The sequence below is a fragment of the Eublepharis macularius genome, chromosome 3, assembly GCF_028583425.1.
Source record: "Eublepharis macularius isolate TG4126 chromosome 3, MPM_Emac_v1.0, whole genome shotgun sequence".
NCBI classification, from domain to species: domain Eukaryota; kingdom Metazoa; phylum Chordata; class Lepidosauria; order Squamata; family Eublepharidae; genus Eublepharis; species Eublepharis macularius.
Window position 1 is genome coordinate 73506444 of NC_072792.1, and position 24650 is coordinate 73531093.

The window sequence follows — 24650 nt, forward strand, 5'->3', positions numbered from 1 at the left end:
AGTTATAAATGGCGTATTGTGTGTCGTGTAAGTAAATAAATTATGTTTCAATAGGAAAGTATTGCATATACTTCAACTTTTCCCCAAAATTTCAAAAACCCTAGAAAAACATATTCTCCTCCCACGCCTCATGGCTGAAAATTTCTGGAAATTTTACATCTCTAAAATAAATGTGTTCTTGACCCACCTTGCCAACAGGATATATTCCAATGCTTCCTGAAGCATGTGATTGTCCTATTTCACACTGAATGAACATATGACAGGATTTTAAAAACACATGAAGTGGAAGAACAGATTCTATTTTCCCCCTCTTTTAAAACATACAGTAATAGCATGTAAAAAAATAAAAACAACCAAAAGCACAATACAAAAACAGTTATTGGCATTCCTAATAAACTTGGTAGATGCATTCCCTGTACACTCTTTCTTTTCTTTATTAAATTAAGGAGTGTATTACACAGGTCAATGTCTTCAGTGGCCCTACATCTGCTTTCCCTCTTCTCCCCTTCTACCCCACCAGTTTATAAATAGTTTTCTGTATCTTTTAGCTGCAGCGCCTAACATGCTCCAACACGTATTCAGGAAAATGTAGACTACAAACTTGTAAACCATCTAGCTTGCAGGGCATTCGTGGATATTCATCTTCTTTCCATTTATTATCTTCTGGATCAAAAGTGAGAATTGAATCACTATAGTGGCCATTGTAACACAGGCCTCCAAGAACCATTATCTGTTTGTCCAACACAGCTACACCATGGCCACTTCTACCAATTGGCATAGAAGCCAGAATAGTCCACTGATCTATGTCTGGGTCATAAACCTCTGTGGATGGACATCCCTGAGACTCAAAAGAGGCCCTCAGGATTACACAGACACCTCCAAAAACATAAAGCTTGCCATTATAAGAAATCATCTTGTGAAAACATCTTGCATAATTCATTTTGCATTTGTTTTCCCAACAGTTAGTGACCACTTGAGTCCTCCTTGTTCGTTGTTCCACAGTTCCCTCTTTACTAGGGTCAAACACACACACCTGCTTCGATGTGGAAGAGGATGTAATTCCACCTGTGATGTACAGCTTGTTACCTAGAACAGTTCCTTCATGTCCATATTTATTGACTGGATAGGGATCCACAAATTCCCACTGATCTTCTGTGATATCGTATCTCTCTGTTGAATAAAATGTCTCATCCCTTGTCCTCCCAGCCACAGCATAGATGTACTTGCCAATAACTCCAACAGCAAATTCTGAGCGTGGTAGAGACATATCTGCCATTCTTAACCAAGCGTTTTGTCTTGGATCATATCTGAACACTTTGGAAGAAGCATGAAATTCACCATCTGGACCAAGCTCTTCCCCACCCAATAAGAATACAAAGTTATTAACAATGGCAAGGCAGTCTGGACGCAAAGGTACTTGTGGGCCTTCCAGCTCCCACCAGACCCTTGGTTTGTGCAGAAGAAGTATTTTACTATTTACCATGCTGTGCCCTATCATCCCTCTAAATACTGCAGTTTGGGGTTTAGCTGAACGAATGCGATTTGATTTCATTTCCATCAAAGGCTGCTGATGAACACCATGAAAGTAATTCATAGCTTGTTCCACCTCATGCCGCAGCTGCCGGGAATAACGATAAAATTCTGATGTTTTCACCTAAGGACAGAGCAAAAAATATATGTCTGTCTGTGTATGGACCAAGGAACACAGTGCAGAGGAGCAATCTATTTCAAACAATTACTCAATAAAACATTGGAAAAAATATACACATTATAACAAATCACACACAAGTTAATGTCCTGCAAGTCTAGCAAAGCTTATCAAACCTTCTTCACAGCCCCTCCTTCTCCTTCTCCTTCTTGCTTGCCCTGACCCACCAATGGAATTCAAATATTGAAATTTACAGATTACAGATACCTTTCACAAGAGGATTGTTCAGAATCATCAATTTATTTAGTCAGTGTTTTAGAAGTTTTAAAAAGCCTTTAATTGGCAGAAATAACTTGTGTCTCTTCCATGTTTAATGTTTGAAATTGATGTGATATAGATTGTGTGATGACTTATGGCAACCCCTGGTGGGCTTTTCATGGCAAGAGACTAACAGAGGTGCCATTGCCTGCCTCTGCAACCCTGGTCTTTGTTGGAAGTCTCCCATCCAATTACTAACCAAGGCTGACCTCGCTTAGCTTCTGAGATCTGATGAGATCAGAGTCACCTGGGCTATCCAGATCAGGGGTATAAATTATGTACCTGTGTTTTTACTCCCTTGACAAAAAGGAGTGTTTCAAACAGAAACAGTATCATTTCTGTTCATTTGTGCATCGCTTACAAACCTTCTGATGTCACAGAAGGCTTTTGTTATCCTTTTAAGTGCTATGCTCTTTGGTTGCTATTCTTAATTGCTCTGTTATCACAATTAACCCAGCAAATATTAGGCCACACACCTTTGAGGCAATAGTGAACCTTCAACTCTACAATCAAAGATCCATGAACAACCTCTGCTAAATTTAGACAGCAAGACTTAAAAAATTGTATCAGTGCCTTTCAAAATATCTTGCTGATACAGTTCACACTTTCACCAAAAAGTGACACTTCCTTTACTTCTTATAAAAATAGATGACTTCCAAAGAAGAATGCAGAAGTAGGATAGGACTTTTCTTAAGTGGCTATGCACTGGTACAAGGCTGCTACCTTCCACCTTCCACCATTTCAACCAGACACTGAACTCTTGCAAGGATCATGTGGTACAGTTCCATTTGATCTGAGCATATATTTAAACTTCCAAACTCTTTAGAGCTACATACATTTCAACCATACACAAACAGGCATCAAGTTAAACAATGTACAAGAACAAATGTCAGATTTTATAAGCCCTAGGCTCCTTTTTCCTCAGCATTTACACATGTAGATAAAATATTTGTCAGTCCAGAAGATTTTCTGTTTCCGAATGTCTCTTGCTGGTTCTTAAGAGAATATATGTTCTCAATTTTATATCTTCAGTGGTACCTAACCATTTAGTCAGGAGAATAACAACCAGCCTGATACAGTGCTTATAATGTCAGATTAAGACATGAGAGACCTGGGTTCAAATCCCCATTCATCCAATAATTTCACTGGGTGACCATGGATCATTCACTCTTTTTCTGCCTAATCAACTTCATGTAGTATTTATGAGATTAAATGTGAGTGATAGCCACGTACTTGTCCTCCTGAGTTCACTGGAAGAAGAATAGAAAAGTGATAAAAAGTAATGTTTGAGGACACACCTGCTATTCCTTTATGTCAAAACTGAGTTATTAGAATAACTAGCATTAATTTCCATGTGGGGACATATTGGTAGAGACAACCTCTTAGGTCCTTATGAATGCACAACAGAGGAAGGTGCTATTCCAAATCTCATATCTCTTTAGTCACCATTTAATTAATATATTTTACTATCACTGAATAATGCTGCACAAAGTTGCTACTCCTTAAACCACAGTGCCTCAGTCCACGACTCCTCTTCATTCTGCTAGACAATTACTGAGAGACCTATATAAATCTGTAATGTCAGATATTTAACTATGTACCTACAGTCAGATGTTGAAAACATGACCCTAAGATTTCTGAAAGGGCATATTCAGAATCTTCTCTGATTACATACAACTATAATTTTACACGATGTATTGCACTTGGCACAAAATCTTGGATTGTATACTGAATCCTGAAAACCCTCTGCTTTTCACACACACAAACTCACAATTCCTATGGTTCCAGCTGATTTTATTGTAGTTCTCATAGCAATACACCAATTTTAACTTTATCTTGAAACAACAGAAATTGTATGAAAAGCCTAGCAAATAAATAGTTAGGAGGGGCAACAAGAGAAACTGCTTCACCAAAGACTGTCACAAAACAGACAGTTGTCACAATAACACCATAGGTCTAGTCAACAGTTGCTTACATCGGGGACAGCTTGCATCACCACCCCAAGTTGTAACTAGCACAAAAATACAGCTCACAACCTGTTCTATATAATGAGCTACTCTGTAAGTATTCTAAAACACAGGTATCCCCAAATTATTTTCTGTATATAAAATGAGTTCTCTCTCCAGAGATCATGGCCGTTTCCACACAGCTTACCCTCTTCTGAAAACTTCCGAAAAACAGTGTCTTTGTGCGCGAAATCGTGCCAGGAAGACAGTGTTATCGTGCGAAATCGCACGAAAACAGCATCTTCTTGTGCGATAACAGCATGCAAAGACGCTGATTTTCAGAAGTTTTCAGAAGAAGGGAACGGCCCATCAGTGAGATTCCCAGCATCTGCAGAGAGATTAATGGCAGCTATGAATCTCCTCTCATAAATGAAACCTTCTTGAACTTGCTTTCACTACAGCAGGACTCCCTCAGTAATCAAGAATCAACACAGAAAAGGATGCTTATATGCTATGCCTGAATATACTATGACCACAAACCAAAGATTTTTAACTGATTAATAATTTTCCTAAAGGTTTAAAGTTAAATAAATGTTGTCTAGTACCCAAAGCCTCTAAAAATACCGAAGATAGCATTCTATTAACTTAAAATGTACTAAAATTAGAAATTGTCATCTTTTTATTGTCTACTACAGTAGACTAAAACCAACCTAAAACAAATGTGCCCTTGATTCACAACACTAGTAGTTAAAATCCGTCCTAAGCCAAGTTAGCTTCCAGCAATTAATAAACTGGAAGCTTTAGCTAATTAATCTGATTATTCCAATCAATTTAAGTTTGCAGCCCTACAATAAATGACTGAAAAAATAGATATTAGGTGAAGGATGAGAAAAATAGGATTCCATTTTTATTCTGTTTTCACTCATTGCAACTCCCAGCAAAATTCATTTGTTAAAAATATTTACACACCCATCTTTTTCCTGACCAGTACTAATACCTAGTTCTTCCTGATTACCAGTTGAAAAATTGTGTGTCAACTGGCTGGTTTAGTCTCATATCTGGCAAGTATCTACTTACATCATTTTTTATGATGCTCAGCTCTCTTCACATAGTAGCAGGCTAAGACGGAGATCTGAACATATGCATCTTCTGAACAGGTAATTGGCACAGGCCTGGGACAATGCTTAACTTGCCACAATTAGGAGATCAATAATATCTTTAGGCTGCTCCCACATGGCACTATAGTCTCCCTTCTCTCTTAGTTTTGGAGTTAACATTACGTCTGCACCAGCATTTTTGTCAAGCAATCAAGGCTTGTACAAAAATCTCAGCTTGCAACTGAAGTACAGGACAACAAACAGGTTTGTAGTTTTGTACTAAAAATGGATAATAAAAACCCTGATATATATATACATAGTCATTCATGTTACATGTGAAATTGAAAAGAGGAGGGGTAAGTGTATGATTTTGTGGACATTCCTGATTTAACCATGATGCAGTGTGACTCCTTTGAGCCACAATCTTGGCTTTCTGAAAACTATAATCATCAGTTGAGAGAAATTCAGCCCATCCTCCAGTAATCAGGACTATCAAACCTGATTACACTGACCATCAACAGGAGATCCATACACCGACCCACTCTAGCAGGAATCACTCTGCACAACTTTGGATGATATATGTGGAGTTTTTCATCCCAGGTAACAATCCAACTGTGCATGGGGGCTGTGATCTGGAAAATAATTACACATACATGCTAGATCAGGAGGTCTATGCTAGGTGCAGAACATGATATCAAATGCCAGTTCTCTTACTGAAGTCGTACATTAGTTACTATGTGCAGAATTCCACCCCCACCCCCGCTACTTCATATGTACTGGCTTGCCTCTCCTAGAAGTCACAAGCAACCATTGAGAGAATTCCTAGACTTTATCTTCTTGCAATTCATCAAATACCCACAGGATCCAAGCTTCTATAATCTTCTGGTTGCAGTCTCCAATCTCTCTCTCTCTTTTAAAAATCCCACACACGGGCAACATTCAGCAGTCAGATACTGTCAAGGCACACCAAATATTTTGTAGAATGTATTGTCGAAGGCTTTCACGGCCGGAGAACGATGGTTGTTGTGGGTTTTCCGGGCTGTATTGCCGTGGTCTTGGCATTGTAGATCCTGACGTTTCGCCAGCCACAGCTGCTGGCGAAACGTCAGGATCTACAATGCCAAGACCACGGCAATACAGCCCGGAAAACCCACAACAACCATATTTTGTAGAAGATCTAGAAGCTGTACCTAAATGCTATTAGAAGTTAGGGCTAGACTGGAAGTAATAGGCACTAAGAGAGAGATGGCATTGAAATAAACAGTAAATGAGTATTATCTAGCTAACGTGCCTAGATTGGCCTCCTCTCCTTTAGTAGGCCAGCACATGCCCAGAAATGTTTCTACATATTGGGACCTCATTAAGAGATTAATGTGTGAACTGTTAACTCTGTTTTTGGATACAGAAATCAAGATCAATCATATAGTTTACAAATGAAAATAAAGATGAGAAAAGGGGGGAAACGGGTATCTAACAGTGCACAAGGCAACAAAAAAAGGAGAATGCCATGCATGAAAATCAAAACGACATCAAATCAAATGATTGCAAATGACTACAGTACACAACAGTCAGAATACAAACACATTTATTTGGTAAAAATTTCAAGAAATATGGCATTAGGGCTAGGTGGTAGAAAATATATTTGTCACCCTTGGTTATTAAGTCTGATTTTTAAAACCTGTTATTTCACTGTATGATTTTGCATCACAGAAAGAAGCCTAATTTTTAAGATCTACCAAATCAATAAAGTTTCTTCAAATTCATACCTTTATCAATAAGTACATTAACTTAAGCATTCTGCATATTCTTTTCAACAACTGTTCTAATCCTGTACATAATAAGAAAAATATCAAACTACTATAACAGGTTTCCTGGCTCTGTTACAGATATAACCCTGTCTGCCTAATGATAATTATGAATTCAGAGCAGGTGAAAAATATATGCAGAATTACATATGATTATACAAATGTTTTACATTAACATCTGTTTAATACAGAACTTTATAAACAGGATAACACAAGTTATATGAAGCCATCAGAGGAAAATAAAACTGAGAAGGTATTTGCTTTTTTAGCTTTTGAGAAAACACTTTTTTAAAACTTAGTTTGTAATTTCATTGAGCATTATGCAGTTCTAGTCACCAAAACATGCCCCAGTAACTCACTCACTCACATCAATGTTGTGTTCTCCACTTAAAATTGAGAAGCATGGGCTATTAAAATGGGGGGAATGCTGCATTACATAAAAATACGAGTTGCACAGCCCATGTGCTTCTTGAGAGCCCTTGTCCTTGATAATCACTCTGTGCACAACAAGGATATATTCACATTTCCCCTTTATCATTTCCACTTCCTGCCCTCAAGCTGTATTTGTGAAACATAGCACACCCTGCAAATGACTCCTAGACCATTGCTCTGTCACACATCATGCCTTATTTTCTACCTAACCTTTTACTCCTCCCTGCTTCCTCCATCCTTCCTGCTCTTGTGCGCGCACACACACACACTTTAGGCCATTAACTTCACAGAACACAGTCTTGTCTGACTCAAAGTATCATCTTAACAATCTGTTTAGATAAGATGCCTTTTGTTTGGCTGGTCTCTGCTGGTTCAATATTTTGATTCTACACTGACACAATCTCCCACCATGCCCTCTCCCCAAGAACCTGCTTCTCTTAAAGTATTCTGGACCCCTGTCCCCTTACAAACTGCAACATCCCCAACCCTCTCCACAAGATAAGATGGAAGGTGGAGGAGAAACAAATGTCTCACTGCTATGTCTCAAGCAAAACAGGCCATCTATTTCATATTTTCCCCTCTGTGAGAGAAGAAAGGTGAAGGAAAAAACAGGGTTACACTTACCTGTAACAGCTGTTCATCTGGTGTCTTCTGTGCACACATTGTGGGGACTGCACAGGCGCAAGCCAGTAACAGAGAGAGATTCTCAAGCTCTCAAACTATAGGGAGTACTCCCCCACTCAACACACATGCATGGGCTTTCCTTGCCAAAAAACAGTGCTGCCAGGCAGATCAACTCCAGGTCCCTCAGTTCCCCTAAGCAGAGGAGGAGGGAAGAAATGTGTGCCTACACAGAAGACACAAGACAAACAACTGCTACAGGTAAATGCAACCCTGTTTTTGTCGTCAGTCTTCTGTGCAGTCGTACATTGGGAGTATAACTAGCTACTCACCAATGGAGTAGGGTGTGAGAGTTCTATCTGAACAGCGAATGAAGGACAGCCATCCAAACTACAGCATCCTTGCTTGCATGAGTATCTACTGAGTAGTGCTGGATGAAGGTTTTGCTGAGGACCAGGTAGCAGCTTGCCAGATGTCTCGCAGTGGAGTTCCACAAAGAAAAGCAGCCAATGATGACTGTACCCTGGTTGAATGAGCTCTGATCATCACTGGACAAGGTATCTTGGCCTAAATGTAGCACATTAATAGCTACTATCCACCTAGAAAGACATTGGTTAGCAGTGGGAAGGCCTTATCGTGGGTGTGCACAGCAGATGAAGAGAGCACTGGACTTTCTGAAACACCTAGTTCTGTGTAGATAATATGGTACAGAATTTTTAGTCTTAAAGTCAAAAATAAAACTCGAAATTTTCATGTCCAATTTGTGAAGGGAATGTTTTGATTCAGAAGTCAGATTGGGAAAATGTACAGGCAGGATCTTTTTTAAACATTTATCAAAATTGATTGTAACTTCTTATAAACAACAACATTAATGATAACAATAAAACCAGCTGCTGCAAGGCACAATATTGACATCTCTATGTTATATGTCTGTTGAGTCAATATTTATTTATTTAATTCGATTTATACCCCGCCCTCCCCACAGATGGGCTCAGGGCGGCTAACTCAGTTAGGTTATCAGCATGGATTCTACTGATGTTACATGAGATTGAAAGCTTTATTTTGCTGTCGATCATTCAGGAGAAGCTGTATCGTAATGAACCAAACAACTGAATAAGTTGTTTAAGCATGTCATTTGTTGTTGTGCAATGTCTGACAGGATGTATAGTCATGAACGTTCATAGATTTGAAATTTCCACATCATCATGGTTTGGTACACTGGATTTTTTGGTTGTATGCCATTCTTGGCTATATGTTTAATGAAGGGGAGCCATTTTTCTGTGAAATCCGTTCTTGTGGGGTATATTTCAGCTTGAAGGAGGCCGTCTGTGATTTTCTCTAGAATGTAGCAATCCCATAACTTAGAGTACCATTTTGCTAGTGTAGGTTTCTCTGATTTCCACTTTGAAGCTATTGCAGTTTTCGCTACCACCAAGAAGATCCTTATGAGATCGTGCCTGATATGTGATATAGTTGAGTTCTGGCAGAAAGATTATTTCAGGGCTTATTGTGAGCATATGTGGGTTACTCATCCAAGATTTCTTTCCAGGATTTTTCAATGTGTTTGTACTCCCAACTGCAGTGGGCAAAAATGCCCATTTCTCCACATCTTTTCCAGGAAAGAGGGGATTTTGCTGAAAATATTGTGGACAATTTCGTAGGTGTGCAGTACCAATGATGTATTATTTTGTACGTTTGTAGCTTGGTGTTAAAGATTGCCCTTTGTTTTTGGAGGAATCTTGAAACTGTCTTGGGAAGGAATTCCAAACTTTAATATAGTATCACCTTTGGGAGGGCGGAATGTGTAAAAGGAGGATCTGCATGGAGACCAATCAACTCCCCAACTCTTCTAACAGCAATAATAACTGTCAGGAAGGCTACTTTCCAGGAAAGTAAGGAGAAGGTACTGTGGGACAGTGGTTCAAATGGGGGTAGCATGAGCTGTGCTAGCATGAGTGAACTGAGATACTGGAGACATTCTAGGAGGAAAAGGGTTCATTATGCCCCTGAGAAGTTGCTTAGATGCATGTGGTGCAAGAAAACCATCCTGTTATCTATCATTTCATGAAATGCAGAAATAGCTGCCAGGTGGAAAATGGAAGAGCCAGCCAATCCTTGTTTTAGTAGTGATAACAAATATTCAAAGATTATAGTGGACATAAAAAGGGAGAGAATGTAGTGTGTGCTATCTAGGCAGTAAAATGATTCCACTTATGCCCATAAGAGGCCTTGCGGAAGGTTTGCAAGCATTCAGTATGCTTTGGGCTACTTTCTTCAAAAAGGAGGGTGGTCTGGGGAATAGTAGCCATGCTGTAAGTCTGAAGATAGATACATTGTGGTGGAGGATCTGGTCTCTGTGTATGAGGTCCGGGACATCCAGTAAATGTATGAATCAACCCAGGAACATGTCCCACAGGGTTAGGAACCAGTCTCTGCATGGACAGAAAGGTGAGATAAGGATACAGTGTACTTGGAAATGGCAGATTCTGCACGCATTTTGGGAATTAGCAGTGTTGATGGGAAAACGTAGAATAGACCTTGGTTCCAGGGTATTTGGAAGACATCCTCCGGGGAGTTGAGATCCGTGCCTACCAAGAAACAAAAAAAGTTCTGGCCTTAGTGTTGGAGGAGGATGCAAAGAGGTCGACATCTGGGGATCCCCACATCTGAAATATGGCACGTCAGTAGTTGTCATTGATCGACCAGTCATGGTGGAGTTTGAACACTGTTAGAGAGTCTGCCTTGTCATTTGTGGTGCCTGCTATATGTATCGTCTGTGGGAGGACATTGTTCCATAGGCCCATTGCCATAATTCTGAAGCTTCAGCATATAGTGTGATCGAAGCAGTCCCTCCTTGCTTGTTCCGGTAGTAAAGAGCGGTCACATTGTCTGTGTGTTCCTAAACTCTTTTGTTGTGTAAGACCTGCAAAAGAAACAAGGGAGTAACACACTGCCTTAATTCTAGGATATTAATGTGCATACTTGTTTCTGAATCTGACCAAGCACCCTGGGTGGAGAGGTCACCAAAATGCACTCCCCAACCTACAAGAGAAGCATCAGTGGTGATGGAGATGTCTGGTAGCTGGATTCCAAAGGGCATACCCTCAAGGAGATTCTCCTTATGTGTCCACCAAGCAAGCGGTCAGACTACAGATCTACGGATGGAAAACCTCATCTGTTGAGAGTCCCTGGTCAGGTTAAAGGGTCTGAGGAACCAGTTCTGTAAAGGTCTCATATGGAGTTGGGCGAAAGAGACAACACTGGTAGTAGCTGCCAACAGCCTCTAAATGGACAAGGCTGACTGGAAACAGCCTGAAAACGGAGAGCAAGGGATAGGAGTGACCTCTGTACCGTAGCATCAAATCTAACCCCTATAAACTGAATGGTTTGGGTGGGTGAAAGAATGTTTTCTAGTCAATGACGAAGCCCAAAAAAGACATTGTCTGTATGGTAATGCTGAAGTGCTCTAGGAGCAGGTCCCTTGAGCGGGCAACAAGGAGCCGATCATCCAGGTAGGGGTAGACAAAACAGCAGCCACGCACTTGGTGAATACAAATGGTGCTGAGGATAACCCAAAGAGTAGGTCCTGGACATAGTTGAAAAGACACTCCTATAGGAATAGGTTGTAGGAACACATTATACTTAATAGCTTACTATTCGAAAATAGAGGGTTGCAGAGAAATAAAATTTCCTTCCTAGTGCATCAAGTTTGCATCCCTTTCTATTCACAGGTGAGTAGTATTTTGATTGGATTTCTTTCGCCATGAGTGATGAAGGGCACAGATGGTTAAAGAATAACCTACAATCTTGTTTCAGTTTATAGTAATTCTCAATCTTCCAAGATGTAACAGGTATGGATGCTGGTTTTTCCCAGATACCATGGGAGATATCCAAAAGGTCTTCGACTGCAGAGAAGGCAATGGATGGTGGTGAGTCTGTGGAGAGAGCCTGGAGGACCTTACTCTTAGGCTTCGATGTCACTGAAGAGATGTCAAGTTCTACGACTCTTGTCATTTTCAGCATTTGTTTGGAGAAGAGGTGGAAGTCATCATTAGGAGATGATGAAGCTGTCTCTCTGACTGCATCCTCAGGGGAGAGATCCGAAGCTAATTCAGATGTAGTATCCTTCCCTCCTTTTTTCTTTATATTTAAATAGTAAACAATGAATGAAACATATAAAAATATACAGAATGCATATAAAATAAAGTAAAAATATATCAGAATAGTGAAACTACATATTCCCCCCCTTTCCACCATCACATATACTTAAGATACTTTATACAGCCTTTTATATTTTACATTTTATATTCAATCTTATTTTCAGCATATTACCTTGCTAACAATTGATCTATTTTAATATTAAACATATTACTTATATTTAATTCTCCTTAATTTACAGATGTAATATCTGAATGGGAAGTCACTTATTCTCTTTCTTCTGAATCTGAGGGAGCTGGTAACTGAGTTCAGACTTGATAAGACGGAGCTAATGTTCCAATCAGAATCAAGGGGGTCAGAACCGAGAGATTTGGTGCAGAACCAGGAAGAGGTCTGATGCCAGTTTGGTATCTGAGAGGGATAGGATAAGACCAGTAGCCAGGGCATGGGTAAATTAGGAGGTACACCTGCTGGAACTGACAGATTCCATGTTTGCGGCAAGGTCTGAGAAGGCTGATGTTGAGCCATGTCTGGTTGGGCTGATGCACCTGCCATCGGGGCACGGATCATCAGAACCAAGAGCTGGAACCGATAAATGCGGATCCACAGTAAGAAGGAAGTTTAATTCCTCTGTTGGTCTCACCACCTCTTCCTCCTGGTGTAAGGTTGGAGTGGGTAGAAGTGAGGGAGTAGAAGAAGCCGTAAGAATTTCCTCCTCAATCAGCTAGGATGTCAAGGATGGTGAGTAATGGTGATAATGATGCTATGAAGTGGAAGCCAGTCTTCTGGGATGTTTGGTCTTTGTCTTCGATTTTGTTGGTGGTTCCAATGAGGCAAGCTCGGATCAGTCTCGTGAATGGCACTTAACGGTGTCTACCTTACACTTTGGCCACTGGACAGTTGTCGATGCCTAGGACGAGCGGGATTTAGCTGGAGGTGCAGTTGGTGCTGGTGAACAATTCCTCGTTGGATCTAGTGTACGAGCCTTCAGAACTGAGGAAGGTCGTTTGGCTATTAGGTCTAGTCCACGCTCAGCGTATAGCTTTGCTGCCAGCTTGTTGGAGCCTGACACCATCTCCCACATCGCTGCCTTCAGAGGGGAAGCCCAATCACTTCTGGCCTTTGAGGTGAATCACTGGCAGTGCCAACAAACAGAAAAATCATGTGATTCCCTCAGACAGAGAAGTCAGAGTTCGTGTTCATCAGCATGCAGCATTTTGGTGTCACATCTTGCACACTTTTTAAAGAGTGTTTTATGACACATACTTGTCTCTACCACATTTTACTTTTGCCTTACAGCAGATAAGGATGTAAGAGGAGTCTAAAGACTTAGTAACAAAGAGCGATCAAGAGAAGAACCTTTCTCAGCGGTTGCGAAAAAGGAACTGAGAGATGGGAGGGGGGGCACTCCTCTCGGCACCGCTGCTTTCTGGCAGGAAAACCCCCTATAGTTTGAGTGCCCCCTACAGTTTGAGTGCTTGAGAATCTTTCTCCGTGACTGGCCTACGCTGCACAGTCCCCCCAACATGGGACTGCACAGAAGACCAATGACTAAAAATAAGACTTATGATCAAAGCTTAGCATATTCTCCTCCTGCAAAAAGAAAATTGGACAGAGAGGAGGCAGGATGCTATCAGAGTTCTCTGCAAGATCAAACATTTGTTTTGACATCATATCGGCAGGGCATAAAGTATGTAAATAGTAGCTGAAAAACATCTAGGAATCCAATACTTCAATTATTTTCCAGTACATTTGCATTGATAATGTTCTTTTTTAGGTCAGGAATTTAAAAAAAAATTAGGATATAAGGGGCTTTTCTCTTTTAAAAAATCATAAGGCTTGCCCAACAGTATTAATTTAACAAGAAATCAATTTTTAATTTAACAAAAAAAATTAATTTCACTGACTGCCTTGTCAGTTCAGACTCTGTATTTGTCCACAAGGACAGCCAACATGGAGTACTATTTAGATTGTCAGATTAGAACCCTGTATTTAAATGCACCCTGCCAAGGAAGTTACCAATACTGCAATATTTTGCAGAGTTCGGTGGACTTAGAATGGTGTAACTGTTTAGGATTGTACTAAATCCATTGAGCTCTATTTAATATTGGCACTCATCATCTCTTCGCCCAACCAATCTGTGTTGTTAAGATAGAAATAGGGAGTGATAATCAGACACATGGTTTGGGAAATTTTCTACTGCTTTATTATTCTTTAGAAAAATTTCCCTTTCTAAAAATTCATTGTTTCTTAAAACTAACAATGAATGAATGACAACGTTAACACAATATCAGGCAAGCTGGGCAGTTTCAAAGTTGTGATTAATGTTTTGCAGGTCATTATTTCTCAAAACTTTGTGAGAAAGTACTCATATGTTTTACTGATTTGTAAAACGGGGATATAAAACCACAAATACACATAGTAATCCAGATTTTAAAAATCAGCATGACTGCCTGAGCTGAACAAAACAAAACCAACACGGGCAGCCCAATCCTGGGGGGCAAGGGAAGGGCTCAGGGTGCAGACTACAAATTATGCCAGCATATCCCAGACTTATACCTGCATAACTCCCCCACACACACACAACCACTCCTGGTTGCCCTCCACCGTGCCCAGTCGCAGCAACAGGGCACGGGTGTAAATCCCTGCACTGGTGGCCCAGAGGAGCAGGTGTGGGTGTGGGTGAGTTAGTCGGTCCCTAAGACATTTCAGGAATGGCCATGCCCCCAGCAGCAGTGGAAAGTTACACCATGTAAAACAGCAAAGTAGGCCATAGGCGCTTATTGTATGGGAAAACTCACCAGATGCAAAAGAGGAGCACTTTCCCACCAGAGGGGCATCATCTGCTTGCTGGCAGCACCTGTGACGACAGAGCAGCTGCCGTCACTCCATCATGGACATCCCAGACCCCTTGCCATACACGTCTGTCTTCCTTTGAGGCCAGTCACAACCCATCAGGAAGACTGAGGAGCACTGCTGTTCCCTGCTCCTGAGAAAGCAGTCTGGGGAATGCCTCTCCTAGTCCTGACTGTCATGCTAATAGGCCCTAGGCAAGGGATGTTGGGCAAGGGATGTTGGCAACACATGTCCAGACATCCTCTTCACTTTTGGCAGTTCAATAAAATCTATGTTGAACTCCCTGTCTGTCTGTTTGCTTGCCTGTGCATGACAGTAGCCCCCCTCCACTTCTCTGTAGGGCTGTCCTTTCACACATCCCACTTGGCTCTGGACTGGGACAGATGGTGTGGCTCCAAAGAGGCACCAGGTGCCTCTGTCTTTGTATTGCTCTGCTGCCAAAGGGAGCAGGTGTACAGTGGCACTTTGGAGGCTCTGGCCCTGCCCCTCTCCCTTCCTTCTTCCCCCCACCCCCCTCAATTTCAGTGCAGGCAGTGGGATGGGACTTGTGAGTGTTGCCCTTGTGTACCTGGCAGGGGTTGCCACAGAGGACTCTTTCTCAAACCGATAGCACTGCTGCCGTCTGATAAGCCAGGCAGAAGGCCACCGCTTGTGGGAACTGAGGTTGATGCTGGGAAGGAGACTGTGCAACAACATCCTGGGATCTCTATGGCTCCTTCGCCACAAGGCCAGACCACCCCTCCCTTTTGCTGGTTGCAGAGGCAGGGATGGATTTTGAGAATCTGGCACAGGGGATGGGACGGCCTCCGGAGCAGTGATGTGTTTCAATGGAGCCACTGCAAGTAGACAGCCATTCATCACTCCCCTCATAGCCAATGGGACTTCCAGCCTGTGGTTTCCAATGGGCATTCCCATCATTCATTACAGAACCCAACCCTTGCTCACCTCTAAGGAGCTGCCTCTAAGAGATTTGAGTGGGCTGATCTTGAGTGCTGGGGACTGTGGGTGCAACTCTCACTGGGTTCCGCCACCTTTCTGGTCTTACTTTTTAAGGAGGGGGTGCATGTTTCTCAAAGCGGCAGTGGTGGAGTTTGCGAGAAAGTTGCTTCAGCCAACAGCCTGGCCTTTGTCAGAAATTGGGGTTGGACGAGTAAGTGGGTGGGTGTTCTGTCTGCACCTTCAGCCCCCGTCCTCCACTGGGCAGGGCTCCTCTCGAGGACGTAAATCTGTTGGGGTGCAGCAAGCCCAAATGCGGGGGTCTTCCTGCCCTATGCACCCACTCTCTGTGGGTGGGGGAGTAGTATTGGTGACGAGGAAATGCAATCTGGCCCACAAACTGGCTATGCCTTTCCCTACCACTCACAGTGTTGCCAACTGCAGCCACCCTGCAATTAGTGAATTCTGCCAGCATCACCTGGGCAACTTCAGAGCATTCTCTCCTGGCCATGCCTTGCCAGACTCAGCTCTCCCGCAAAAGTCCTTAGGGAGCAAATTGGCACTGTCGCAGTTATGCAAGTGCTGTCGCCCAGCGGGCCTCAGGAATGTGCTGTAAAATTCTTATTTATGTCTGTGTATATCTCTCATCTCACATGGTAAAAGAGATATTGTAACCACCAATCTGATATGGAACTACCAAGTAATTGCTACAGAGTGCGAAACTGAAGTTCACTAGGAACCTTAATGGAAGAGAGTTAAATTGTGTTGAAAAAGATGAGTGGACAACCATGTCCACATATGTCATGCCCAGCTCTTTTAGGTGTGCTAAAATTAGAGTGTCAATAATTTTAGTGCATTCAGGATTTTTTCCATACATTTTAAATAATTATAAAAATAGTAGATATGCTGCCTTTTCATTATTCCAATAAAAATAATTTCCACATAGAACTTTTAATTTGTTAGAACATTTAAACTGCACATGATTCATTTCCCCCCCTAATCAAATATTTCTGTTTAAATACCTGTTGCTACTGGATTATAAAATTAATGAGGTACTTGGCAGCTCAATGCTAAAGGGGATGGGTAAAGTGAATAGGGACTAAACTAAGGCTAGCGCCGGTGGAACTGGCTCCTGCGCGGGCGTAAATGCCTTTCCGACGGTGGCGGCACAAGGCGTGCTAACGCTGGCGGGCCGCCGCCACCAGGAGTGAGAGGTGGGTGGATGGAGGTGGAGAAGCGGTGCAGGGCCCCGCGCTGGTATAGGAGAGGCAGGGCGGAGGGTGGGATCGAAATTAGGTCGCTCCTTAAGCCCTTCCAGCCTAGGAAAAAAACCCAGCAGCGCAAAAGAGCTATGCCTGAGAAAAAGGTAGTGTAGCCCATAGGGGCTCATTGTCAGGGAAGAATCTGGTCCGGTCTCCTGCCCCCGGCCCTGCCCCCATGCCGAGAAAGCACATAGGAACAGGACTAAGGCAGGAACCAATCTGGGCCCGACTATGTGTTGGGTGAGCCCCCCACCTGTCAGCCAATCCCCGCCGCCACCTCCGTTCAAAACACCTGGCCTTGCCAGACAGGACCAGGTAAGGCTGGAGACTCTGCCGGTTCACCCCTGGGTGTGGGCACTTTGTCCGCGAGGCAGGAGGGCCAGCGGTGATGGTGGGGGCGTCTGTCTTCACGGGGGAGAACTTAGTGGGATTTCGGGTGAGCAGTGCAGTCATACAGGGGTGATCTGGCAGAGTCAATAATATCAGGTGGAACACCCCATCCCACAACCACTTCTTCCCTAGGCCACCTAAGCGTTAAGTCTGAGCACAGGACCAATCAAGGAAGTATATCCAGGTGAGTGGGGCAGAGGTGGGGGCGGCCCGGGGATCACCTCCACCTGGCTGCCACCCCCGAGCCCACCAAAGCTCCACTGGCAGGGCTTGATGGCGAGGGGCTAGGCGGGGGTGGCAGCGGTCTACATTGGTGGTGCTGGGGTTGACAGTGGCTGCCGGGTAATTCAGGGTTCCGGCCCTGAACCCCATCCGGGCAGTGGGATGTATCCCAGACCGTAGGGCATGTCTGGGCTGGGGGCTGGCCTGGAGGAGGGGCCAGCCGGATGGACATGCCCCCGAGCCTTGGCACATCCCTCTCTGTGCAATCCTATGCAGAGCAGCCACAGTCCGATCCCGCTGATCTCAGCGGGCTGAGACCCCAGCGACTCTGCACAGGATGGCTCCGTCACCCTGGGTTTACTCCTTGACAGGCCGGCCCTGCCAAGACACAGCACCGTTACTGAGGAGGGTCACCTGACAGCCGCTCACACGCTGCACCGGTGGAGTCCTCGTCGAAGGCGCTACTGCTGGTACCATGCATGGAACCCATGCCAGAGCCCTACTCAGCTACAACTAGCACGGAGAGAACCTTATCAGTTGGATATGCGTGTGTTTGTGTCCATTGCAGGCATGTTGCTATCCATCAGGAAAAGCGGGGGCATGGCTCTGGCTGCGGCGGTCCAGCTGGGAGAACGTCTCCGGTTGGCAATGCCTGCAGAGACAGTCCATATGGCACAGCGCCCTCCTGACCAGCCCCTGAGCGGGCATGGTGCTGAGCCGCCTGGGCAGGGAGGGGGTCCTGGCTGGGCATCTGGCCGCCTAACACGGCCCCCTCCAGGGGTGCAAGTCTGGCACGAGGCTGCATGCTGCCGGGAACATGTGTTGTGCAATAAAAGCTGAGCCACAAGCTGTTTCTGTCCCTGTCTGTTATTGTTAACGTCTCATGGCCTCATTCCGTGCCATTTGCCGAGGGCCAGCGGAAGGGGTGGGTGGCCAGGGCCAGGGAGATGGAGGGAATGGGGTCTGCTCTCATGAACCCCGGCCCCATCAGCGAAAAAGTGAGCAGGGTGGTAGGCAGTTGCCACATACCGGGCGGGAGGTCCTGCAACCTCGGGGAGGGGCGCTCCCCTTGCAGCTGAAGCCGAAGCGATACAGCCCCATGAATCAGTCGCCCCCCATGGTGGGCCCGACCCCGGATGCCTAGCATCCACACCTGCGGGGCACCAGGCACACATCCGGATTAACAAGGCATGATTGTTGGTAGGTAGGTGTGGGGTGTGTGCCAGTCTGTGAGTGGCCCTCCCTTTGTCTGGCACTGCCTACTGCAATCAGCACCTGGGACCGCTAGCGGTACCCAGCTGGAGCGTGGGAGCCACGCCTAGGCCGCTGGCTCTGCCATGTGTGCGGTGGAGGCTGTAGGCTCCACCCACAAGGGCAGCAACGGACCGCCCCAATTGCCCCGATCACCTGAAACCAGGTCACCTGAAATCTTCCCGACGTACGACCTCCATGCATTCCCCTCACCTGGGGCAGATGGCCCAGGCGGCCACCCCTGGCCACAAGGCGACCTCCCTTCACTGGTGGGTATCGCGAGCACCCCATTTCAGGGGAACGCGCCAGGTGGAGCAGGTGTCCAATACCAGCCTAGGTGGCATACCTGTCTAGGTTCCACATGCAGCCTCCACATCCCGCGCCACCCCATCTTGCAAGGGACGCACTGATATTGAGGAATCGGGCATGTGCCCTTGATGTCAGGCCATGGATGGCAGGATATGGCAGACAGATCTGTGGATCATCACAGCAAGACACAGGTCCTTGGTTAAATGACCTTTAAATGACCCTAAACACTCGACCACTCCTCTCCCTTCCAACCCACGAGTCTGAGCGGGATGGAGTCTGGGAAACCTATCCAGGGTCTATACATTAGCTAGACAAGATATAGAGAACTGTTACATTTCAGACCCTATAAGGTCATGTTAGTGAGCTGTGTTTTTTGGCGAGCTTCAAAGAAACAGATTACTCACAGCTTTCTGAGCTGTGGTCTCAGGCTGTGAGAGGGAGAAACGAAAGCGATGCACATGGACTGCACAATATGAAATCAAACAGTGATGCACATAGCATTTGCCATATGAAGTCAGACAGTAACACAGTATTGACACCTAGCATCCCTTAGAACAGTGACATGGATGGATGGGTACAGACATGCATGACACTTGAGGGCAGATCACCCCCGGCCGCGCATGCCAGAGCGACTGCGCCTGGCATCCCCGGGCCGGCACCTGTGAGAATGCGCTGTCTAGGTTGTGGCCCCAGCGTTGAGTGCCATGGCAGGGGAGCGACGGCACTCTGCAGCGCACATTGGACAGCTCCCGCCATGGAAGTTTGGGCGTGGCCGCTGTGAACCCGTTGTCCCCAGGTGTGCCCTAACAGAATACACAAATGTATGCACTGTGTCCAGCTGCCCATGCCACATGCCCATCCCTCTCCCGCGAGGCTGGGGGAGCCCCTGCGTGCGGGCCGGGCAGTAGTCCCTTCTGCTGTGCCCCACCAGCTGCAAAGCAATGGCTTGAGTTACTGTGGCCGGTGCCGGAGGGCATGACCCACCCCTTCTATTCCCACCCTTTTGCGGTTCCACCCTGATGCCTCCGCCACAGCAACATAAAGGGCGACGGCTGGCGGGAGCAGTGGGCGGCGAGGCTCAGGGCCCAGCTAACTGCCAAGGCAGCCAGGAATGAGCTTCTGGCGGATAAGGGCGCGATAGTCCCACGGCCAGTGTATGTTGAGCTCTTCCTGGACCGCGTGGAGGCCTGCCTCGTGCGGAAGAGGATCGATAAGGTGCTGCGCGAGGCAGAGCACGACCTCCTGGAAGAGGAGATGGCAGCGGGACCCAATCGCAGTAAGTCGGAGGCCCCCAAATAGGCCAGGCCACGGCACCACTTGGGGGGGGGCATTCCCCCTGCTGCTGTAGATGGCGGGCCACAAGGCCTTGGATGTGCCCCGGCTGCTGCTGTCAAAACACCAGCTGCACCCGCCAGGCCAGCACTGATGGGCGTTCTCCCTCCCTCCTCCACAGGGACAATCGATGAAAGATGGATGGCTGCCATGGACCGGGTGCATGGGGCGTACCTGCAGACCTGGGCAGCCAACACCATGTGAGTCTCACCGACTGGAGGGATGAAGGCGTGTGGCGGGATGAAGGTGTGTGGAGCGGGGTGGCACGCAGCCGCGACGGAATGTTTGAGCCCACAGGAGCTCTAACAGCACCATCCCTCACATCTTAACCCCGCAATGGCGCCCGCCTGGAGACTCTATCCAGATGAGGAGGAACTGGGGAGGAGCTTCACCGGCTGGTCTCCGTCCTGTCACCTGCCGAGGACGCAGAGGGCGACCCGGTGGAGGGGACCAGCAGGAAGCAGCCAAGGCTGGACCCTGTCGCCGCAGAGTCCATGGCAGCCGCCGGGACGCCATCCCCAGAGCAGGCGTCGGGGACCACGGCTGGACCCTCATCCCCTGACTGGGACTTTGCGGTGGAGGCACTCACCTTCTGCCCCGACGCTCCACCTAGCCCTCCCCCTCCCACCTGTTGATGTGTTGAGTTAGAGTGAGTTAGTTGTTATTGCTGAGTTTCCTGTTGCGTTGTTGTGTTTGTTCCTTAATATAATCTGTTCTGTTGACAGTTCAAAAGGTGCGGCCTGTCATCGGGGGGCGGTGGCAGGCCCCCGGGGTGGCGTGCCCATGCCCTCTACATGCATGAGCCGAGGAAGGCGGTGCCGTGAGGGATGTTCCAGTCACCCCAGGATGCCTTGGGGGTGTGAAGGGCGGGTGCCTGGTGACACGGGCCCGTCTGCCTGGGCATGGCCCTCAGTGCGCGGCATTCCACAGGTGCTCCTTTACCCTTTCTTGCACAGCTCGGTGATGCTCCTGTTGCTCCTTGGGAGCATCAGGGGAGAGATGGCCAGCAGGTGCCAGCCAGGGGTCCTCAGCTGGGCCCTCTGTGGCTGGTATGGAGAACTACTGCTGCACAGCGATATTGAGCAGGATGACACAGGCAGCCACGAGCTTGACAACAGTGAATGGATGCATGGCCAGACAGCCCCCCATGTGATGGAAGCATCTGAAGCGCATCTTCAGCTGCCTGAAAGCACAGTCAATCACCATCCTTGTGCGCAGGTGGGCTTGGTTGCAGTTGGCTCGGTCTGGGGGCTCATCCGCAGGGTATGGCATCAGGAGGTGGAACATCAATGGATAGCTGCAGTCACCTGCAAGGGGGGGGCAGCATTAGGGTCTTCAGTCCCTCTCCCCTAAGGTTCCCCCTCCAACTCCTGACCTAGAAGCCATCCTCTCCTGTCTGGCCATGATGCTAGGAACCTGTTAAGTCCAGAGGTGACAAAGATCTGCGCGTCATGAACGCTTCCCGGGAACTTAGCAACGAGGTCCGTGAAGATCCCCTGGTGGTCACATGCTGCCTGGACATTGATACTGTAGAACTGGTGCCGGTTCCTGTAGATCTGTGGTTCCTCTCTTGGTGCGCAGATGGCCACGTGCGTGCAGTCAAATGCGCCAATCACATTGGGAAAGCCCGCAAAGGCGGAGAAGCTTGCCCGGATGGGTGCCAACTCCGCCTCCGAGGTTGGAAAGTGGACATGCTCGCGGATTCAACCAACTATGGCATCCAGGAAGGCATGCAGGCAGCAGCTGGGGGATGACTGGGAGACCTCCAAGGGCTAGGCCATCACTCCCTGGAAGGAGCCAGTAACCAGGTAGTGGAAGGAAAGCAGGACTCTCTGGAGGACAAGGATGCCCCGAGGTGCGGCAGCTTGCCCCTGCAGAACGGATGCGAGCTCCTCACACAGAGCCTGGATGGCGGCCCTGTCCAGGCAAAAGCGGTTCAGGAACACCATGTCATCCAGAAGCAGAGATGGGACCTTGGCACGGAACTGGTGGCGGCGTCTGAGCCGCTGGCGACTGAGGGCCACTCGGACATAAAAGGCTGGCAGGAGGTGGCTGACAAAGATGGATGGGAGGTGCAGTGGAAATGACGGGCACCAGGCGGGGATGACCGGAGTTCTGCCTGAGAGAAGTGCAGATTTAGCAATGGCATTGTCTAGTCGCGCCCCCAGGCTGTGAACAGCAGGCCTACTAGTCCCAGCAGTGCGAGGCAGATGGCGACCAGGTGCGAGCTCGCTGCCTGCTGCGCAGCCTGGACCAGCCACTCTTTCCCATCCTGGACCCCCAGCGCCCTCTTCCATCTTGCCACAGGAGTGGGTTGGCACATGACCAGGTGGCTGATTCCCACAACTTATCTCAGGGACTGGACATTCCAGAGGGCACTGCCCCATGTCTGCTGAGAGCACTAGCGGCGGTGGGAGCCAGCGCCAGGCAAACTGGACAGATGCTGAGAAAGTGTTGGTGTTTGGGCTCGTGGTGGACAATGCGGAGGTTGCCCTGAGCACAAACTGGTGCCTCATCCCAGTCTAGGAGATGGGAATTCTGGCAGATGGAGGCCGACGGAGTCTCAGCCGTGGGCAACGATCCCCGCTCCACTCACTCGGCAATGAAGCACTGAAATGATTCTTTTGGGCCCGCGCGCAAACGGGTGCACCTCCTAATGTTTCAGGGGGTTCCTTACGAGCAGGCCCTTGATGAGGGGCTCCCTGGCCCAGAGGCAGTCATGCGAGCAGTCATTCTAGAGACAGTGGTGGGCGGCCTGGGCATCGAGGTCCTGCCAGGTTAGTATGCATGATTTCTGGGGGGCGGGGGGGAAGGGGCTGCTAGGAGCACAGCGTGTGTGTAATGGAGCCTCTCTCGTGGACAGGTATGGCCCCTGAGGGTCAACACTCAGGTGATGCATAAACGGAGCTGGCAGGGTCTGCTCCCCTCCCGGCAGATAGTGGGTCTCAGGATCAGATGGCCCACCCCCTTACTCAGCAGGACCCTGATGTAAGGGACGAGAAGCCTCACCCAGGCCCATCGGGGGGCCCGGATCTGTAGCCCGGTATGTGCTTGCAGCTCAGTTGCCAGAGAGGGCAGGGACATCCATGGGCACAGGCCTCGGCCTCAGATGCGAGGCCCATCTTAGCACCAGCCAGCCTCAGGACGGTGGACTGCACCTGCGGATGGGATGGGTGCACCTGGCCTGGCTCACCAACTTGCAACACCCCGAGTTTGACAGCTGCTCATCCCTCCCCAACCCCTATCCCCACCCACATCTCTCTCCGGCAGGGTCCATGCACCTGGAGATAGGCGGGGATGTGATCGCCCAGCTGTGCAAGCTGCCACCCTCCAGGCGGATCTCCGCAGCCGGAGCGGCTCTCCTGCAGTTGCTGGGCTTCCCTGTTTCGGTGAAGACTGACAGCGACCCAGGGACACTGTTGGCTCAGGACACCTCCTCGACAGAGGCACTTGAGGAGCCTTCTCAAGCCTCGACGCCCCCCCCCCCGCCCCCATGTGCAGCAGGCTCTGTCCGGGAAAGATCGGTCTCTGCCCCTGAGGAGGAGGGGCCCATGGAGGGGGTCCTTCCAGGTGCTAGGGCTCAAGGCCCCCGACCTGCCCAGCGACTTCCCCCGACCCTGGCGGCAATGTGGGCGGCGATCAAGAGGGAGTGCCTAGAGGCGCACGGTGCATGGGAGGAGGCAAACAACCACGGTTGGGAGTTCATAGCCGTGATGTTGGAGGTGGCAAAGGGGGTCCGCGCCTCTGAGGCCCTGCTCGAATGGGTCGTTGCCATCCTCGACCCGCCGGCCCCGCCCACCCCAGAGGTGCCCCTCCCTCAGGGCCAGCCCTCTACAAGGGGCCGGGCCGGTGGACGCCCAAGGGGGTCAGGGTGCCAGGCACACTGGTGAGCTCCACTGCCACCTGCCAGTGGCCAGGGGGTGTGGGCCTGTACAGGCGGGGGTGCAGGCATTGATGTTATGGGGCTCCTGGACACAATGAGCCACAATCCCGGGGTGGGGTGGGGTGGGACTGGCCATGGATGCCACGCTCCCTCTGCCTCCTCCCATAGGACGGCATGCACTTGG

General features: G+C 47.7%; 1 protein-coding gene across 4 annotated transcripts in view; it reads right to left on the reverse strand.

Annotated features, from left to right (window-relative positions):
- The window catches only part of KLHL15 (kelch like family member 15), a 44052-nt gene that overhangs the window by 2539 nt on the left and 16863 nt on the right, over positions 1-24650 (reverse strand). For 2 of the 4 annotated variants that reach the window (XM_054974948.1, XM_054974947.1), the window contains exons 3-4: positions 5522-5641; positions 289-1654 (exon numbers count right to left, since the gene is read on the reverse strand). In XM_054974948.1, coding sequence (XP_054830923.1) covers positions 545-1654; positions 5522-5641 — 1230 coding nt within the window. In that variant the 3' untranslated portion in view covers positions 289-544. Of the gene's footprint in view, positions 1-187; positions 245-288; positions 1655-5521; positions 5642-24650 lie in introns of those variants that run through there. The other 2 variants (XM_054974950.1, XM_054974949.1) reach the window with 2 other exon arrangements.